General features: G+C 41.3%; 2 protein-coding genes across 3 annotated transcripts in view; both read left to right on the top strand.

Annotated features, from left to right (window-relative positions):
• LOC114448101 (sialic acid-binding Ig-like lectin 5) overlaps window positions 1-8,797 on the top strand; it is a 96,256-nt gene extending 87,459 nt beyond the window's left edge. Inside the window, exons 1-10 of one of the 2 annotated variants that reach the window (XM_028424819.1) lie at window positions 3,822-3,888; window positions 4,295-4,365; window positions 5,309-5,704; window positions 5,889-6,209; window positions 6,285-6,563; window positions 6,940-7,197; window positions 7,327-7,602; window positions 7,744-7,855; window positions 7,944-8,013; window positions 8,347-8,797. In XM_028424819.1, coding sequence (XP_028280620.1) covers window positions 4,311-4,365; window positions 5,309-5,704; window positions 5,889-6,209; window positions 6,285-6,563; window positions 6,940-7,197; window positions 7,327-7,602; window positions 7,744-7,855; window positions 7,944-8,013; window positions 8,347-8,745 — 2,166 coding nt within the window. In that variant the 5' untranslated portion in view covers window positions 3,822-3,888; window positions 4,295-4,310 and the 3' untranslated portion in view covers window positions 8,746-8,797. Of the gene's footprint in view, window positions 1-3,821; window positions 3,889-4,294; window positions 4,366-5,308; window positions 5,705-5,888; window positions 6,210-6,284; window positions 6,564-6,939; window positions 7,198-7,326; window positions 7,603-7,743; window positions 7,856-7,943; window positions 8,014-8,346 lie in introns of those variants that run through there. The other variant, XM_028424820.1, reaches the window with a different exon arrangement.
• Window positions 8,798-11,333: 2,536 nt separating this feature from the next.
• LOC114448416 (sialic acid-binding Ig-like lectin 14) lies at window positions 11,334-13,774 on the top strand. The gene is made up of 5 exons (XM_028425334.1): window positions 11,334-11,388; window positions 11,630-12,028; window positions 12,209-12,487; window positions 13,237-13,498; window positions 13,606-13,774. The coding sequence occupies exons 1-5, from the start codon at window positions 11,334-11,336 to the stop codon at window positions 13,772-13,774; spliced, it is 1,164 nt and encodes a 387-aa protein (XP_028281135.1).
• The last annotated feature ends 6,368 nt before the right edge of the window (window positions 13,775-20,142 follow it).

Genomic DNA, 20,142 nt, shown 5'->3' with positions numbered 1-20,142 from the left:
ACTAGATTGGGTCAAAAAATAACCCAGCAGTCTGGGTTAAAAAGGTAGAACCCAGCAGTTGGGCCAAAATAACCCAGCGTGTGTTCTGTCCCATAGTGACCCAGCAGTGGGGTTAAGGTTGGGTTATTTTTTAACCCAGCAGTTTTTTGAGTGTGACTAAACAGGGATTTCTGAGGAGGAAATCATCCAGCATGTGAGCATAGAGGGAACTCTAGCTTCTTTAGCAGGATCTGGCATAAGGCTTTGACGCGAGATTGAAGATTCAGGTACTAATGCAAATGAGACGAACGGTGAAATATATATATTTTAAATCCCACTTAATGCCGAAAAGATTCCATTGCAACAGGTGAATGGAGGAATCTAAATGGGTCAGAGAAGTCGGCTCCCAGGCCCATGAATAGATAAGTTTAAAGCGCTATCCGCTGGCATAAAGAGGGGACAAAGGTTCGGCGTAATCAGACTAATTGCTGAAATGGGCCGGAGCGAGGAGCGGACAGATGGAATAAAGCCATTCTGGAGTATTGCGTGTGGCTATGCCGATGGGGCTTGTACAAGAAGACGAGAGCGGAGGGGATTTATATACGGCAGCCCTTCTAGTTCTTTCTGTTCAGAGACTATTGAGTTTTCATATCGTGCTGATTAGATTTTTTTTTTTAAATTTATACCTGTGAAACTGAGAAGAAATAAAACAGACATGAACCAGAGAGTTGACAACGCGAAATGAGGATTTGAAAACCGAATTGCCGAGATCATTTGGGACCCCGGCGATCATGGCCAAATTCAGAGTCCAGTCCACAGACCAGGCTAGTAGCCGAATAGTGAGAAAGGGCTGCTTACTGGAAGTGATATTAATAGAATATGTTTTCCGGCTATTTAAGATGGGGGTCTCCGGTTAGAGCTAGATAGTCTTGGCGTCTCTCCGGGAAAACTGAGCACATACATCCTGAAAGACGCTGAAAGACTAGAAACTGCCCGATGGATCAGATCGCTGACAGCCGGGGATCTGCAGATGAGAACGGCTGAGAATTTAGCTAGATGCCACAGATTTATGACGCTGAGGAGATTGCAGGATGAGGTTTACTAAAATATTGTCTCTGCCTGCAGAATTAAGCCCTCATATGTTAGCGGATTGCGAAATGAAGGGCCTACCTATAGGAGGGGCAGGCCGAGCAGACGCCAGAGTGTAGCAGGAAGATGGTGGAGGAGAACGGGAGATCAGCGGCTGAGATCAAGCGGCTGGATCGGCAGAGACCGCAGGAGCAGGAGATGTGGACTCTACGACTGCCTTCAGGTGGAGGTCGACTGATTGAAGAAACAAAGACTGGCACTGAAGTGTTTGATTGAGCGTGTCGAGGGAATAAGTGGAGTAGCGGCAGCGGGAGAGTATGCGTTCCTTCGTTTAGCCCTGGGAGCAGAGGAGGCTGACTTCTCGCTCCTTTTACCGGCCGCGGGAGCCGCTGCCGGCGCGGGTGCAGGGGAGACGGAATTTGGATCTGATGTTGGATTAAGTGAGTTCAGAAGGAGGAATAATGCCAGTTGATTGCAGCGTAGAGCAGCGCAGAATCGTTGCCGGGTTCGATCAGAAGACAGCTGGAGAAGAGACGAAGACTTTTAAATTTCGTGCTAAGCTGTGATTGGTCAGGAGAGGGATAGAAAGCGACAGCTGATTGGTGAGGGAGGTGCTTTCTATTACAGTTTTTTCTGATTGCTTAAGCACATTTCTGTAACTATTGGCTATTTGTGCAAAACTCTACACACAAATAAAAAAACCTTACACCAAATCAGCAAAACATTGTAGATCTCTTGCAAAAGCTAATACATCTTGCTTAACTCTTCAAACCTTTGTAAAAATTGTATTTTTGTACCACACAGTTAACACAAACCATCATATTACTAAGCACACAATGTGCCAACTACACACTGATGGTATTAACTGAAAACACATCTGGCTTCTGCTTTCTCTGTGCACAAGGTCTGTCCATGTGAGGTCAAACTTTTGTCATAAATAGTTCTATAAACACAGGGATTCAAATTTCAAGTATGAATGTTTATTCACACACATCAAAACAAACACAAGAAAACATACAATTTCACTGAAAGAGAGAGAGAGAGAGAAAATCAGTCTCATTGTCTCTCTGGGTCCGGCCACAGAATTTCATCGTCTCATGCAATGTCTTCTAGTCCAAGTCACCGGGGAACATGTCTCCTGGAGTGCCATATCCAGGCCTGACATGATGCCTGGTCCATATCCTCGCATGCCTCCTTCCAGATGCTGGATGTCTAGTAATTCTGTGGAGTAACAGTTTCAGTTTTACATGTACAGTATTGTTTTTCTCATTAGAGTATGGTACACCTACAAAACTTAGTGTGAGGGAACTGTACTAACCCATTCTCATCAATATGTCCTTATGATGCTTGCTACAGTGTAGCGGCTCAGGCTGAACCCGTTGGCAGCTTCCCACAGGGTCATTCCATGGTTGATCACATGATCCACTATTGTAGCTATTCTATTTCTTCTTACTCTTCCTCCTTCACCTCCTCGTCCTCTTCCTCTAAATTCACCTCCTAGTCTTCGTCCTCCTCCTCTTCCTCCTGCTTCCTCATGTCCTCATCCTCCTCTAATTCTCACTCTTCTCAGTCTCCTTCTCCCTCCATTGTTCTCCACACTGAAGCTTACCTGTGGCTTATTTACAGAGCTCATGCTGATTACAAAGTGAACTAATGATGTAAAACAGTTCTCACATGTGACAGTGTAGCCAGACAGTTGGCAAAATAGTGTAAATACCAGCCATAAATGTGTGTAGTTTTACTAGGAGTGTGTTGATCATTTGGAAGTTGTGTGTTAAGCAGTGAGTTGTGTTTACAGTTCAGCAAAAAGAGTGCTGTGAGGTGGATTATATTTATACAATTGCAAATTGTGTGTTACAAAAGTGCAAACTGAGTGTAAAGCAGTTTTTTTGCTTTTAGTTTTGCAAACCCAGTGAGTGATTTTGCTAAAACTATTAATAGTTTTAGAAATTGTGCTATAAGAATCATTGATAGTGTTTAAGCAATCAGAAAAAACTGTAAGCACCTGACTAAGTGAGCGGAAGAGAGGGGGAGCAGAGGAGTGAGGGATAGAGGGAGAAAGATTAGGAAGCGGATAGGGATAAATGGTGAATGATGGGAAATAGAGTCTTCCTGATTGAACTTACGCTGAGAGCTACATTTCTTCTTACACTTCCTCAATCCTCTTCTCATCCTCTTCCTCTAAATTCACCTCCTAGTCTTCGTCCTCCTCTTCCTCCTGCTTCTTCATGTCCTCATCCTCCTCTAATTCTCACTCTTCTCAGTCTTCTTCTCCCTCCATTGTTCTCCACACTGAAGCTTACCTGTGTCTTATTTACAGAGCTCATGCTGATTGCAAAGTGAACTAATGATGTAAAACAGTTCTCACATGTGACAGTGTAGCCAGACAGTTGGCAAAATAGTGTAAATACCAGCCATAAATGTGTATAGTTTTACTAGGAGTGTGTTGATCATTTGGAAATTGTGTGTAAAGCAGTGAGTTGTGTTTACAGTTCAGCAAAAAGAGTGCTGTGAAGTGGATTATATTTATACAATTGCAAATTGTGTGTTAAAAAAGTGCAAACTGAGTGTAAAGCAGTGTTCTTGCTTTTAGTTTTGTAAACTGAGTGAGTGATTTTGCTGTAACTATTAATTGTTTTAGAAATTGTGTTATAAGAATCATTATTAGCTTTTAAACAACAACAACATGTGAAAGTCAAAGAAAAGCATGACTTTGTAAATTGAAAGACTTCCCTAAATTTATCACAAAGGGGAAGGAACATTTATCAGACATCAGAGGAGATCGTTGGTCTGGAGGAGAGTGCAGGACAGCAGATAGAGGTAAAAACATAACTGTTAACATTTCTTGTGGGAAAGATTCAAAGTATTTATTGTCATGTATATAAACATAAAACACAAACTATGAATAAGTAAAGTAAGTAAAGCTATATACATAAAAGTGTGATCTGCTGTGAAATATCGAGCAGAGAATGTCAGGGGAGAGAAACAGTATGATACATGTGCAGTTGTTGCATATGAAGGTGCATGAACAGTAAACAATATTACAGTTGGTGTGCTACTGAAAAATGTAAACAGTCTGAGCAAGGGTCCATTGTTACAGACTCCTGTCAGCTGTCGAGGAGAGGGAAAGAAAGAGTTAAGGAGTCAAAGACTTTAAAGTGTCAGCTACATGATATGTGGAGATACAGAAGTGTCTTTTTAACGTCTGACTTTAATTCACTTCCAGTCTGCTCTGGATCAGGATGTTTCTTCTCCTTTGGTCCACTGTGCTCTTGTGTGAGATCAGTGCTGACACAGGTATGTGACCGTCAAGACGCAAACATCAGAACTGTTGTTGTGCCACTGAACATCCTTCAGAATGTGTATATTTTTTTAGACCTTCACACCTTGCACACAAACATTTTTCTAAATATAATGAATTTTAAATGTGATATGTAAAAAATTAAAACATATTTTGTTGTTGTCAGAAATCTTAGCAAAAGGTAGGACTCAGATGCAGATGCAGTTCAAAAGTCCTTATTAAACAAAAGGCCAAAATCCAGAAAACTCAAAAGTTCAAAACCCACAAGGTACAAACAAAGAAAAAAAAAACTGCAACAAACCAAAGCACAGGGAATCCAATATAACCATGGGGCTGGAAGACACAGAAGAACAAATAAACAGAGCACAGAACCTCACAGTGACAAAACAGAGATCTCACAGGGTACAAGCAAGACAGAGAGACACAAGCAAAGGGGACAAGACACAAGTGAACACAATCAGGGGAGGGCAGACAATCACACAAAGCGGGAAGACACAAGAGGAAGTAAAACATGTGGGAAAACACAAGGAAGACGAGACTATTGAAATAAAACAGGAAGCAAGACTAAACCACAGGAAACATAACACAGAAACGGGGCAATTAAACACATCATGAAAACCAAATCATACCAAGATAACCAAGAAGTGAGGGGTTAATTCACAAAACACCAGAAATAATAAAGAAACAAAGGGTTAAATCAGAAGCAAAAAGCAGGATAACAAAGAAACAGTGAAAACACACCATAACAAATCAGATCGCACTAAGATAACTTTAAAATTAAATTACAAAACAAAACAGAATCATGACAGATGTTGTTGTCATCTAATGCTAATGACAACAAAACTGCCACTAGCCTTTTGTCTTCACTTGTTAAATGTCATTGTGTCCTCTTAAAGACTGTCTCTGTCTCTGTCTGTGTCTCCTTGTTTACATGAACAGGTGCTTCAGTTTGGGGACAACAGCACTGTCAACAAGAAGGATACTGTGTCACTCTCAGTGAGGGAGAACTAACAGCAGAGGCTGGACTCTGTGTTGTGATACCGTGTTCTTTCACCACCATCTTTACACCCACACATGTCATTTGGTTGAAATGTAAAACAGCTGATCAAAGATGGTGTACTAACAGAATATTTCACACCGACAAGAGTCAATCAGTTCAGTCTGAGTTCAGAGGTCGAGTGTCACTTTTGGAGCCTGATGTGAGTCAGAGAAACTGCAGCATCATGATTAATGATCTCAGAGAGTCTGATTCTGGATTTTATCAGCTCAGAGTTAAAGGTTCCAAACAGAGTGATGTATTTACCTTCACTTCAAAAGCAGCTGTCACTGTTAAAGGTATGAAAAGTTATTTATAATCTTGATGAATCCTAAAGTAACTTTTGTCATTGATGGTCCTCTGTTTGCAGACAGTAGGAGCTGCAGCAGTTAAAGCTAACACTTATTGTTTCATTGAAATGTTTATTGAATGCTGACCTTCAGACTGTCCACCTGATCCCACTCTGCTCTGTGTTTCCATCAGGTCTGAGTCAGAAGCCCACAGTGGTGATTCCTCCACTGACAGCGGGACAGCAGAGCACCCTGACCTGCACTGCTCCTGGTCTCTGCTCTGGATCTGCTCCTAAATTCACCTGGTCATGGAGAGGAAAGAGAAATAATGACTCTTACATCACAGGAAACACCACTGAATTCAAGACTGAGAATGTGACTGCTGGTACACAGAGACACACCTCAGCTTTGACCTTTAACCCTTTAGCTGAACACCACAGCACCAATGTCACCTGTACGATCAGCTTCAGAGGTGACATAACTACAGAGGAGACTCAGACTGTGAACGTGAGCTGTGAGTACTACAGTGTTTGTACAGTGTGTCTGCAGGCTGTCTGGAAGCTACATACTGTGTGTTTATGTCTTATAGATGTGAAGGAAGTTCAAATCACAGGGAGCAGAAAAGTGACTGAGGGTGAGACTCTGAGTCTGACCTGCAGTGTTGAAAGTTTCCCTCCATCACTCATCACATGGGCTAAAATGTCTGAAAGTGATCTGCAGGAAGACACTGACACCTTCACACAGGACCAAAGAACAGGAGCTTTGTCCATCTATAATGTGACTGCAGAGGATTCTGGACAGTACGTGTGCACAGCTACACACCTGAACAAGACCCACAAGATGAGAAACGTCACTGTAACAGTGATATGTGAGTACACAACCCTCTGCTTTTAACAAACCAGAACAGTACTGTGGCCTTTTCTTTTCAGAGGTCAGGTCATTAAACTGAATAGGCCTACTTTGGAATATGTTGGAACTGACAGTGCACAGTTATTTTCAGAGTTCCTGTTTTTACAGAGAATGCCAACAAGGGGTAATTGATATATATATATATATATATATATATAGTGTATGTATGGTATATGGTATAGAAAGAATCAAAACAAAATATTCTGTGAGAAAGTGAGACACAGTGGTCATGATGTCAGTGTCAGTTTTACTTTTTATTTGATTTTTCTCCTTGTTTTTAATTTTAATTCCTATTTAAATATTTTAAATGAACTAAAACACTGAAATGTTCACAGACATCAGGAAACCTCAGATCAGCGGCTCTACAGCTGTTAATGAGGGAGATGTTCTGAGTCTGACCTGCAGTGCTGAAAGTTTCCCTCCATCAGTTATTACGTGGACTAAACTTAGTTCTAATACAACCCTGCACAACGGCACTGGATCAGCTACACTAGTCATCCCTAATGTGACAGCAGAGCGTTCAGGACAGTACATCTGCACAGCAAACCATCTGAACACCACCCTGACAGAAAGAGTCACTGTAACAGTGACATGTAAGTACATGTATATTAACACTGCTCACAGATGTTTAAATATCTTTCTATGCTGCAAACCTTTGCCCTGCACCTTCATGCCATTCACCATTTTGAGTTGACACACTGTGTTCTGGTATGTATCTGCAGGGATCACAGAGATCCAGACTGGCTCTGTGTGTGAGCTTCAGTCAGATGTCCTGACCTGTTGGTGTGTCAGTGAGGGGTTTCCTTTACCCACCTTCAAATGGCCGCTGCTGGAGGACCACACTCAGTACTCTGTCGTGACCTCTGTGTCAAAGCAGACAGTCAACAGCACTGTTACTGTGAGAAACCATGGTAACACTGCTGTTGAATGTGTGGCCAGCAATAAGGACAGAGAAGTAAAAGCAAACCTCACCATTCAGACAAAGTTGCCTGAGGCCGGTACGTCCTCTCATCTTCAGCACTTCTGCTACTTTTGACCACTTTATGATATTTTTAGTATCTCTGTTTTATCCTCTGTAGGCAACCAGTGTACAAGTTATTACAAATACACACCTGTATTTTTCATCTTTCTGATTGCAGGTAAATCAGAAGAAATCTTCCAAACTGCTTCAAGGCTGGAAGTCATCATTGCGTTTTTAATTGGAGTCGTTCTGTCAGCAGTTGTTTGCTGTTTGGCTATAAAATGCCACAGGTATGCTGTTGTTTTAATTCATCGTTTTGTGGATTATATTTCTATACATACATTCACATTGTTGCTGCACAAATATATTTTTCTCCAGACACAAACAGAAAAAGTCTGAAAATGTGGATGAGACTATGGAGATGATAATCCCACAAGGCAACATGCTGGTATGTGTGTTCATATGTTTATATAGCTACTTCTGCTTAAGCAGCCGTCATCAGTTCATTAGACGATCCTTCAGTGTGGCTGAGAACACACATGGGTACACACTACTGAAACAATGTTGTCACCTTCTAATGTGGTCTGACCAGTTCAGTCTCAGTCTGTCCACAATGCAATTTCATTAAAAGGTTCTTAACATCAATGTATTGGTTGCAGTATCTTTGAGTTCCTTCCTTCAAGCTGATGAATCAGTGGTTGGCAGTGATGTAAATATATCAGACATTTCACAGTTAATGTGCACATTCTTGGACTTGTATCATCTTCTGTGTACCTGACAGGTACATGAGAATGGAGCTGTGGACAGAGGGACGACAGACACTGAACTGAACAGTGGCCCAAAAGATGTGGAGTACGCCAGCATTGACTTCTCCCTGCTGAAAAGGATGAGACCCAGCGAGGTGGCAAGGAGGAAGCAAGAGAGCACAGAGACGGAGTACTCTGAAGTAAAGAGGCAGGTAAGAGAGGAAAAGAAAGAGGATGCTGGAGAGGAAGGAGAAACATTGGAGAGGAAAGAGGAGGAGGTGATGGTGGAGGAGGATGAGGAGACCAGACATTGTGTCTCAGAAGAAGAGAACAGAGGGGACGAGGCCGTGTACTCTAATGTGAAGGAAATCATGTACAATAAGGACTGTGTGGATCGATGTGATGGACTGATGATGGAGCCTCATTGTGATTAATGAGTAACAGTCCTCTCTACCATCTGGCTGGGACTTGCACTATAGTCAGTGTGCTGTAAGCTCTTGAACGCAGCTTTATTCTTTTCATAGCTCTAATGTCCAGGTAGTTGACATGTTTGGTGCTTGTAAAGAAGTTATAATGGTATATATTGTAAACTACAAGCTGACTTATTTGTTCTTTAGTTTTATGTACAAAGTGTTTGCTGTGTGTTTAGTGAGTGCTCTTATGTGCTCTGCTCAGTGTTTTGTACAGTATGAATGAGGAAATGAGAGGGTGTCAGACAGCTCAGATCTAATCTTAAAAGTAATCTTAACAACTCAAAATGTGAACAGGAAGCCTTCAGACATGAGGCTGTGATGCCTTTTTAGTGGATGTTTAAATGAAGAATCATGTGAGCAACCTTTCTTAGATCTCATGCTGTTCCAGATACATGAGGCTATTTTAAAGAGGATGCAAGAAGCTGAAGTTGTCAATACGTGCAGCATAAATGTTTCCATCGCATCCACTGTATTCAAATGGTACTACAAACACAAATACACATACAAATGCAGCTGGAAAAATATGCTGATATGTTGCATTGGAAAGTTTTCTACACAAAGATGTAAATAGCGGTCAACATACAGAGATAATTTGGTGTGAACAGGAAGTAACCAGAGACACTGTGAGTGATTCCATATTAGGTCATGTGTGACTTCTGTGATGCTGAAACCAGAAAGTAGCCTTCAATGTACAGCAACAATAAAAATCATTGATTATTGTTATGAATATATCATACACATTGCTGAGTTGCTATCAGGATGAGACATAGTTACAGAGAGAGCTGGTTAAAGGGCTAATACACCATTTAACAGAGACCCCAGACCCTGCTGTACACCTGTGAGTTATATTTTTAGGATGACTGCCTCCAGCTGAAAATTGATTTTCCATACTCTCACTGTTTGATCAATGTATGTAAATACTATTTGAATTGTGCCTACAAAGTGAAGCAGTCTTGACGGAAGTCATACTGTCTGTCAGTGTTTTATTATTCAGAGAAATGTACTTAACACCTTTGCATTAAAGACAGAGGAAGTACAGAGACAAGGAAGAGTCAGTTTAAAACAGAGACTCAAGAATCAAGAGTCAAGAGCAGCTCGTGGCTTAGGCACACAGTTGGACACAAAATTAAAAAAAAGAGACATGCTTAAAATATACCTAGATAAATATGAAATAGAATAAAGAATAAAAAGAGTAAAACTAACAGTGCAAATGAAATTTTCAAAGTGAACAGTATGAATATATAGTACAAAATGCAGGGTATTTGTCAGGGTTTGTGAGGGTGAAGCAGACACAGATGCAGAATCACAAAGTGGTCACGTGGCAAAACAAAGTCTTTATTACAGGCCAGGAGGGCAAAGTCCAAAGTACTAAAACACAAAATCACTCTAGATGTGGAAAAACTCACCGAGGCAAAAAACAAAGTCCCTTAACAAAGAATAATGGGAGACAGGTTGAAAAAGCATGGCATGGCAAAGTAATCTAGGATGAACGATGAAACACACACACCACGAATGATGAGACAAACTGGCAGAGAGTGCAGGGAAGACAAAGACTAAATACACAAGGGCCAGGGAAGACATCGAGACACAGGTGACACATGAGGGCAGGGCAGGTAATCAAACAAGGAGGGAAACCACAGGAAGCAAAACTCAAGTAAAAGACAATGCACTGGGAGGACAGGACTACCAAAGTAAAACAGGAAGCACAAGACAAGACAAACAAGACACAAGGACTAAACAAAAACCCAGAGAAACAAAACACTAGAACTACAGGAAAATAACAATAACTAAACACAGATTAAACTAAAAACCCAAAACAATAAAACAAAACCAGAAATAACACCAGGTCGTGACAGTATTAATGTTTTAAAGTGCAGAGTGTCTGTGTGCAGAGGTTAATGCTCAGTCTTTGGGTGGGTGGGATGTGTATGGGGAAATGGGGTGATGGATTTCACAGCTCTGGGGAAGAGGCTGTGTTTTCCCACAGAACCACTGGCTCTACAGTTAATACTGTGATGCTGCACAGTGCTGCCAGCCTGAAGCTCTGCCATGTTTGCACTCTCTATAGTTAAGTTTAAAGATGCAGGCCTGTTAGAGACATATTCTGATAATCATACTGATACCATGGTGTGAAAAAGAAGCTATAAAAGACACTGAATGCAGCTGTATCACATAAGGCAACATGACAATGTGTGACTTCCCTGATGCTGAAACCAGAGCTGAATCAATAAAAGGCATCAAAAGTTGTATTGAAAAAACATTATATCAAAATATAGCTCTGTTGTTATCAAGCAGCCTTAAAAGAATACTGGCTGTTTTAATAGCTACTTTATCCACCACTTAAAAAGTTCTACTTTTCTTTGCAGTCAGTCTGTGATTGGTTGTTGATGATGGCTGAAGAAGACTTCCTCTTCACACATACAGATGCAGCCTGACAAATATGCTCATATGTTTCATTTGAAAGGACTCAACCTGAAGAGTGGCAGCAGAATTTATTCAGAATATACACACACAGATACATTTTAGAGTGGAATCTGTTCTGAATCAGGATGTTTCTTCTCATTTGGACGACTGTGTTCCTGTCTGGGATCAGTGCTGACACAGGTATGTGACTGTATGTAACTCAGTTTCTTAGAAAAAAGTTTGATTTTTCAGTCCTTCATATCACATTTTATATGAGGATGATCAGCTACTCTGTGTTTGCTTTAATATTAATTTAACACATGACTCTGAAATATGTAAATCCTGAGATGTGATCCTTGTAAATAAGAAGCTGATAGATACCATTGTGTCCTCTTAAAGACTGTCTCTGTCTCTGTCTCTGTCTCCTTGTTTACATGAACAGGTGCTTCAGTTTGGGGACAACAGCACTGTCCACAGCAAGGATACTGTGTCACTCTCAGTGAGGGAGAACTAACAGCAGAGGCTGGACTCTGTGTTGTGATACCGTGTTCTGTCACCACCATCTTTACACCCAGACATGTCATTTGGTCCAAATGTAAAACAGCTGAAGAAACATTATGGGATTCTAACAGAATATTTCACACCAACAAGAGTCAATCAATTCAGTCTGAGTTCAGAGGTCGAGTGTCACTTTTGGAGCCTGATGTGAGTCAGAGACACTGCAGCATCATGATTAATGATCTCAGAGAGTCTGATTCTGGATTTTATCAGCTCAGAGTTGAAGGTTCCAAACAGAGTGAAGCGTTTACCTTTGCTTCAAAAGCAGCTGTCACTGTTAAAGGTATGAAAAGTTATTTATACTCTTGATGAATCATAAAGTAACTTTTGTCATTGGTGGTCCTCTGTTTGCAGACAGTAGGAGCTGCAGCAGTTAAAACACTTATTGTTTCATTGAAATGTTTATTGAATGCTGACCTTCAGACTGTCCACCTGACCCCACTCTGCTCTGTGTTTCCATCAGGTCTGAGTCAGAAGCCCACAGTGGTGATTCCTCCACTGACAGCCGGACAGCAGAGCACCCTGACCTGCACTGCTCCTGGTCTCTGCTCTGGATCTGCTCCTAAATTCACCTGGTCATGGAGAGGAAAAACCACTGCCTATAAGAGTGAAGAGACACAGAGACACACCTCGGCTTTGACCTTTAACCCTTTAGCTGAACACCACAGCACCCGTGTCACCTGTACGGTCAGCTTCAGAGGTGACATAACTACAGAGGAGACTCAGACTGTGAACGTGAGCTGTGAGTACTACAGTGTTTGTACAGTGTGTCTGCAGGCTGTCTGGAAGCTACATACTGTGTGTTTATGTCTTATAGATGTGAAGGAAGTTCAAATCACAGGGAGCAGAAAAGTGACTGAGGGTGAGACTCTGAGTCTGACCTGCAGTGTTGAAAGTTTCCCTCCATCACTCATCACATGGGCTAAAATGTCTGAAAGTGATCTGCAGGAAGACACTGACACCTTCACACAGGACCAAAGAACAGGAGCTTTGTCCATCTATAATGTGACTGCAGAAGATTCTGGACAGTACGTGTGCACAGCTACACACCTGAACAAGACCCACAAGATGAGAAACGTCACTGTAACAGTGATATGTGAGTACACAACCCTCTGCTTTTAACAAACCAGAACAGTACTGTGGCCTTTTCTTTTCAGAGGTCAGGTCATTAAACCGAATAGTAGTAGTAGTACCAGTGGTTGTAAAATTAATGACACAGAGTGCACAGAGTTATTTTCAGAGTTCCTGTTTTTACAGAGAATGCCAACAAGGGGTAATTGATACAGAAACAGTCATATTTATAAACTCTTTCAGTGTAACCTCTCCTACATGTACAGACTTTGTTCAGATCTTTTATTTGTTGAATATTGTGTCAGAAAGTGAGACACAGTGCTGATGATGTCGGTATCACTTTTACTTTTTATTTGATTTTCCTCCTTTATTTACTGTTTAAATATTTTTAAATGAACTAAAACACTGAAATGTTCACAGACATCAGGAAACCTCAGATCACCGGCTGTACATCTGTTAATGAGGGAGATGTTCTGAGTCTGACCTGCAGTGCTGAAAGTTTCCCTCCATCAGTTATTATGTGGACTAAACTTAGTTCTAACACAATCCTGCACAACGGCACTGGATCAGCTACACTAGTCATCCCTAATGTGACAGCAGAGCATTCAGGACAGTACATCTGCACAGCAAACCATCTGACCACCACCCTGACAGAAAGAGTCACTGTAACAGTGACATGTAAGTACACAACTTTGTATATTAAAAAACAAACAACTTCTGTCAAACAGGGATACAGAAGTATAGATGGAGACTGGAACTCCCTTTTTTTAGTGTGTTCATGAAATTCAGAGTTTCATTTACATGGATCACAGAGATGCAGACTGGCTCTGTGTGTGAGCTTCAGTCAGATGTCCTGACCTGTTGGTGTATCTGTATTTTTAGTACCTGGATCTTTCTATTCTGTATTATATGTAAGCTTTTATATCTAATATCTGTAACACATCTGGTCTTCCATTAGATGCTGGACCTCAGTGTGGAGTCCTTCCCTGGATTGTTGCTGGTGTGTCTCTCACTGTGAATGTTCTCTGCATCATCTGCATATGGAGTCTTTGGTATGTTCCTGCTTGTGTGTCGAAGCCTTTAATGCACTGGACACTTTTAAATAACAATAATAACAATGTTGTTTCTCCTCTTTGTAGGAACACAAGAAAAAAGGTCAAACCAAATCAAGAGGACAGAGTGTACATGTCAATACAGAAAGCAGAGACATCAGAGTATGAGGTCATCACCCCGTATCAGACATGAAGGTGGACAATTGTTAATGATACTTTGGCAGCATCATTCAGTTTCTAGTCTGTTATACTTTAACATGTAATATCTGCGTGTGTTATTCCTGCAGTAATTAGCGCCTCTTTGTTCATCTTTTTATTATTAGTTTTTTATATTGCATTGAAAATCTGCTACTTTTCTTTAATTAAACAACAACTCAAGCAACCACTGTTCTATCTATCTATCTTCATGGCAAAAATAAAGATTCTGAAAAGACTGTGAATGATTGTTATTGTAAATAAAGACACAGCAGATGCTTGTCTGACACATGCAAGCATGTATTGCATTAAAGTGCATTACTCAGCAAAATACAATGTACTTCCAGTCTCCTGATTGTACCATTAGTGTGACACTGAAGGGGGCAACCTCGTAACATCTCCCCTTTTATAGTCATCTGTTACAACAAATAATATAACTATATATAACTTATAATTCAACATAACTTATGATAACTAACTTATATAGAATAGAATTTCAGTGCATTTTCAGATTTTACAAATTCAGTCTGATTGGCATTTTCACCAGCCTACCACTACTGGTCCTGTGCTGCCCTGTATCTGGGGAGTATGAAGCAGGCTGTTCAACCTGCTCCCCTTCCACTCGTCTGTACACAGTCCCTTCTACATTCACTAGGTATGACCTCAGGCCCACCTGTTGGAGGCACACACCTTTTCTCCACCTGCCTGTTCGGTCTCCTGCCAGCGGCTGCATCAGAATACGCTGGCCTACATTCAGTTCTGGCAGATCTCTGGCTGATCTGTCATACTGGAACTTTGCTTTCTAAAGTTTAGCTCAGATTTTTTCTGCGACGCCTGGAACACATGACACAAACAGTGAGTCAGCGACAGGGAGTGGAGATTTAAGCCTACAGGCCAAATGTCTGTGTGAGGGACTACTGTGCATGTCATCTGTAGTGGTATTCCTCCACTGCAGTATAGCCAACCAGGGATCAGTACCTGCGCTGGCCGTTTTTTAGACTTGGGGTGTCTCAGAGATGACAGGACATGTTCAAATTCCCATTCTTTTGTAAATTTCCTAAATGTCTCATTGTTGAACTGGATGTGTGGGGATTGTGTGTGACATCACTGTTCCCTGCTGCTGTTTGTGTGAGTATCCGTTGCATGCTGAGCACTGGCTGACAAAGTCTTTTATCTCACCCTGCATATTGGGCCAGTATAGTCCCTGGCCTGCCTGTAGCATGCATCACCCCCAATGTGACTTACGCTGACACGTTTCAGCATTTCTAGGGGTAACAATCATGAAATGATTATTCTCTGATTTCTGAAGAGCACATCATCCTGTGCACTGATCTCATCCCTGATGGACCAGTACTCCCTGATAGCTAAGAGGGTCTCTTCCTTGTGCTCCGGCCACCCCTGCAGGACTGCTGTTTTCAACATCTGGAGGCTGTTATCCTCCTCTGTGTGTTTCCTTATCTGTGTAAGGCGTTGGCTAGTGGCATTCAGGTAGTCAGCTTGATACATTCTGTGATTTCTTGTGCCCTCTGCAGGGTGCATATGGAATGACGGTTGTATGCATCATTAGAACTGTGGCCCAGCTGAGAGTGTCACTAATATGCGTGCTAAGGCCAGGTCTGTACATCACATTGAGGTTGTAGTTTTGCACAGTGAGGACCATGCTTTGCAAGCGCTTAGGTGCACTCAGGAGGGGCTTGTTGAAGATGGAGGTAAGATCTGTTTACAGCTGTTTACATCCCTGCCATAGAGATAATGGTGAAAGCGTTGGCAAGCAAACGCTCAGACACTCCTTCTAGATCTGTGCATAATTCTGTTACGTCTGTGTTATAGGTAGGGTAGGAGATTTTGAAAACTCAGTCAGAGTCAGCCAGATTTTGAAAGTAAACACACGCCCCTTTCTTTTGGAGCTCACCCCGAAGCCATGCCTCCAATCACATGGACCGCCCTGATTTTTTCAGGGTCTGGCTGTAGGCTCTCTGCTGACAGGATGTGTCCATGAAACTTGACCTCTTTGACTTTAAACTGGAGCTTTCTGATGCTCAGCCTCAGTTTGATCTCTCTGCATCTGTACATTAGTGCCTTCAGTTTCAGGTCATGATCAGCCAGGGCCTCTTTATCCGTGTCCATGCCTCTTCAGCCGGCATCTGAGACCATTTCTTACAGACTCCTGTCAGCTGTTGAGGAGTCTGATGGCTAAAGAGGTAACAAAATGACATGAAAAAGACTTGTTTATGGGTTTGACAAAATCTTTATAATGAAAATAGAGTATATAAAGCAATATTTTGGTAGTTTGTTAAAACTAAGATCTGAATGACTTGGCTGTCAAAGTCAACAGTTAACTCCAACAGCAGATGTCACTAGTGAGTACTGAATGAAGTGTCGAGTAACGAACCTTTGAGCAACACATTGGGCATGAAAGCCTCATTGCTTCATGAAGCTTCATTTGCCCATCACTTTGCATCATGAGCTACCGCGCATGTGTCGGAGCCTCGGGTGTCAGAGGACCATCCTTAGTTCCCAGTGGGAACTGTGCCGAGGCTTGCTTCGGTCACGTGACTAGTGACGCTTGAACCACTTCAGTGACGTTTGAAGGAGTTGAGTGCTTCGAACGGTATACGAGTCATGTGATTGTTTCGGGTTGTGAATCGCTTGGTGGGACCGAGTGTGTTCAGGGATAGGACATCCTTAGCAATCAATGTAGCTATATCAATATATAGTTATAGATCAATCAGTTACTTACTGAAATATATTAGCTACATTGATACATTTATCAGTTTGATCGCTGCAAAGCAATCAAACACGAATAATATATGAGTTAAATATATTACTTAGATGCAAACAATTCACATTAATTAATTTTTTATATCTAAGAATGTCATAGCATTAAACGCAGTTAATCGCAATTTGTCATTGTGTACATTTTAGTAGAAGAAAGGTTATTGATCATGTTTCTCTTGCATAGACGAAACTCTCTGTTTGTGTGTGTGTGTGGAGGACCTCTTGCTTTTTCGTGTATCATAGGTTTCGAATCCGGAACCTCTTGCACCCAAACCAACAATGATATCCCTACACCACCATCCAGCTTTGTTCTCTGCCGCAAATGCTTTAATTGTGTTAAACATTTTAATCGGATTAATCAGGACGTTTGATTAGCCCTATGTATCCACTTCAAATGTAACTTTGTATAACAATTTTGTGCAGTGAAACTGAAAATTTAATGTATTTTATTGTGTCAACCATTCAACCATGTAGTGTAGTCCAACGAGACTGCACGGCAATTCAAATCCCAACCAATCCATGAACCAATAACACACACCGCAATGCATTTTATTCACCACTAGATGTCCTACTCGAGCACTGTGTCTTGGTAGGCTCGAGTAATGAACCATTTTCTTGAATCATGTGTCGAAGCTTCAACAAAGCCTCGAAAACCCATCACTAAGGATGGTCCTCTGACACCCGAGGCTTCGACACATGCGCGGTAGCTCATAAAGCAATTGTTTCGAACCACTGTGCCGAGGCTTGCTTCGGTCACGTGACTAGTGACGTTTGAACCACTTCAGTGACGTTTGAAGCAGTTGAGTGCTTCGAACCATGTGATTGGTTCGGTTTGTCATGTGAATCACCAATGAACCCCAAAACAGACTTTCCTATGCATTTCAAGTATTCTTAACACAACATATGTGATTATAATTATTATTTTATATTATCAGTAATTATCCATGTCAAATCCCATAGCAGTGCAACTGAAATGTGATATTATTTCTAGGTCCGTCATAGTCACACTTCAAACGTAAGTGCCTGCTTTAGGAAAAATCATGTGACTTACGTCATATGAAACACTTCACTCCTTTACACAGGATCAAAACCCTGTCACTAGGTTTGTGTTACTTACTGCAATTAAACATCTAAACAATATATTAGTATAATGGTAATAACATCTTTCTTTAATATATGTACTGTATTGTGTTAGCTTGAAACCAGTGAAACCTGTAGTGGAACGAGACTGTGCATGGGCAGTCAAATCCCAAAGATCCATGAACCAATAACACACACCGCAGTTCATTTTATTCACCACTAGATGTCCTACTCGAGCTACTGTGTCAATGAAGCCTTGAGTAATGAACCTTTTTCTTGAATCAGGTGTCGAGGCTTCAACAAAGCCTCGAAAACCCATCACTACCCATCACTACTGGGAACCACAGGCAGCATATGGTCCTGACAGCATACAAAAGAACCCCTGTGAATACAAAATGGCCGCCTTAAATAGCTGCTGCCACACCTGGAGTCCTCTCCCATCCCCAGATCTCATTCTTCCTCCATTTTACATTTACCCAACTATACACCTTACACCAAATACAATGCAATATATATATATATATACAATAAATAAATGGAATCCCTTTTTATTAGTTTAAAAGCTAGTTTAAAACTCATAACAATAATTGTCCCTCAATCAAACAATACCCTCGGTGGGAGGTTCCGGGATGTGATGACCGCCGCCATATTGGCAGCGTCACGTCTGCCAAAACTCCAAATATATACAAAGAGGGGGAGCATGAGCGGGGTTTAGGGGGGCGGGCGATCGTGGAAGCAAGAAACTCACGCTGTGATACGTCAACTGTCTGTCACTCAAGCTGCAACGATCATAATTATGTGTAATTTTAAGTCAGAATACAATTGAAATGGGTGAGTTGTAAAAAAATTTACCTCACGTACAATTGACACCAGAATAGAACCTATCATCTGAGACCAGAGTGTTTTTTGTACCAGGCTGTAAACATATTCATTTCTTCTGTGAAGTCGGCCATTTTACAGTTTTTCTGAATTGCTAAAACACTAAATCCCATTGTAAAAACTAAACTGGCAACTGCCAAAACTCTTTTATCAAATCAATCACACTGTTGTCAAAATCTTAAACACTATTCATCTGTTTAGGACACAATTTGTGAATCTGAATCGCCCATTTACCAAAACTCTAAACATATTCTCAAACACAGAACACAACTTTGCAGTGTCATACACTTGTACCCAGAATGGTGCACACAGGCTACAGAAGTTAAACACAACTAACACACTCTTCTCATCCTTTACACACTACCACTCAAAATTGAAAACACATGTGTCTAATCAGTGCACACAATTAGCAAGCAGTATTTAAGCCTAGTCAAATGCAAATGGCATGAGTTGATCCAACAATGGAGCAGAACAGAGGAAGAGGTGGAAGAGGAAGAGGAGTCCGTGTCAGAGGTGGTGGGCGAGGACAAAGACCAAGCAGATCAATAATTTCAAATGACATTCGAGCAACTGTCATAGATCATGTTCTGGTGCATGGCATGACTATGAGGGAGGCAGGGCAACGTGTGCAACCAAACTTAAGCAGGTTCTCAGTGGCTTCTATAATCCGGACCTTCAGAGAAGAAAACAGGTAAAGTATACTTGTCTCAGAAAGGGGACAATGAGACATAACTTTTCCATGGTACTGTGTTTATTTACTGAATAAAATGTGTGTGTATGTGTATACTTCTAACTAAATGGGGTTCTTTTTACAGAATTGAAAGACGGCCTCATGCAGGTGGAAGGACACGCATGTTCTCACAACACCAGGAGATACTTATTGTGGATATGGTCCGTCAGAACAATGCAATTCGACTGCATGAAATACAGCAGCAGATTGTAGAAGACAATGTACATTTCGAGGGAATAAATAGTGTGAGTCTGTCAACTATTGATCGTGTCCTGCAACGCAACAAGATAAGGATGAAACAAGTTTATCGGGTACCATTTGAGCGAAACAGTGAGAGAGTGAAAGAGCTACGATGTCAATATGTGCAAGTAAGTAAACTCATTACTAGAAAGTACTGTGTAGTTTGGGAAGCAGCACATTTATACATCTTACTGTGTCATTTATGGAACTAAATGTAGTTTTCACTGTGGACAGAGAATCTTTGAGCTTGACTCAATGGCTATTCCTCATGAATACATTTTCATGGATGAAGCTGGATTCAATCTAGCCAAAAGGAGAAGAAGAGGTCGCAACGTGATAGGTCAACGTGCCATTATTGAACTGCCTGGCCAG

Source organism: Parambassis ranga, chromosome 16 (genome assembly GCF_900634625.1).
Source record: "Parambassis ranga chromosome 16, fParRan2.1, whole genome shotgun sequence".
NCBI classification, from domain to species: Eukaryota; Metazoa; Chordata; class Actinopteri; family Ambassidae; genus Parambassis; species Parambassis ranga.
The sequence above is the reverse complement of the archived record's forward strand: the minus strand, read 5'-3'. Positions and strand labels throughout refer to the sequence as shown.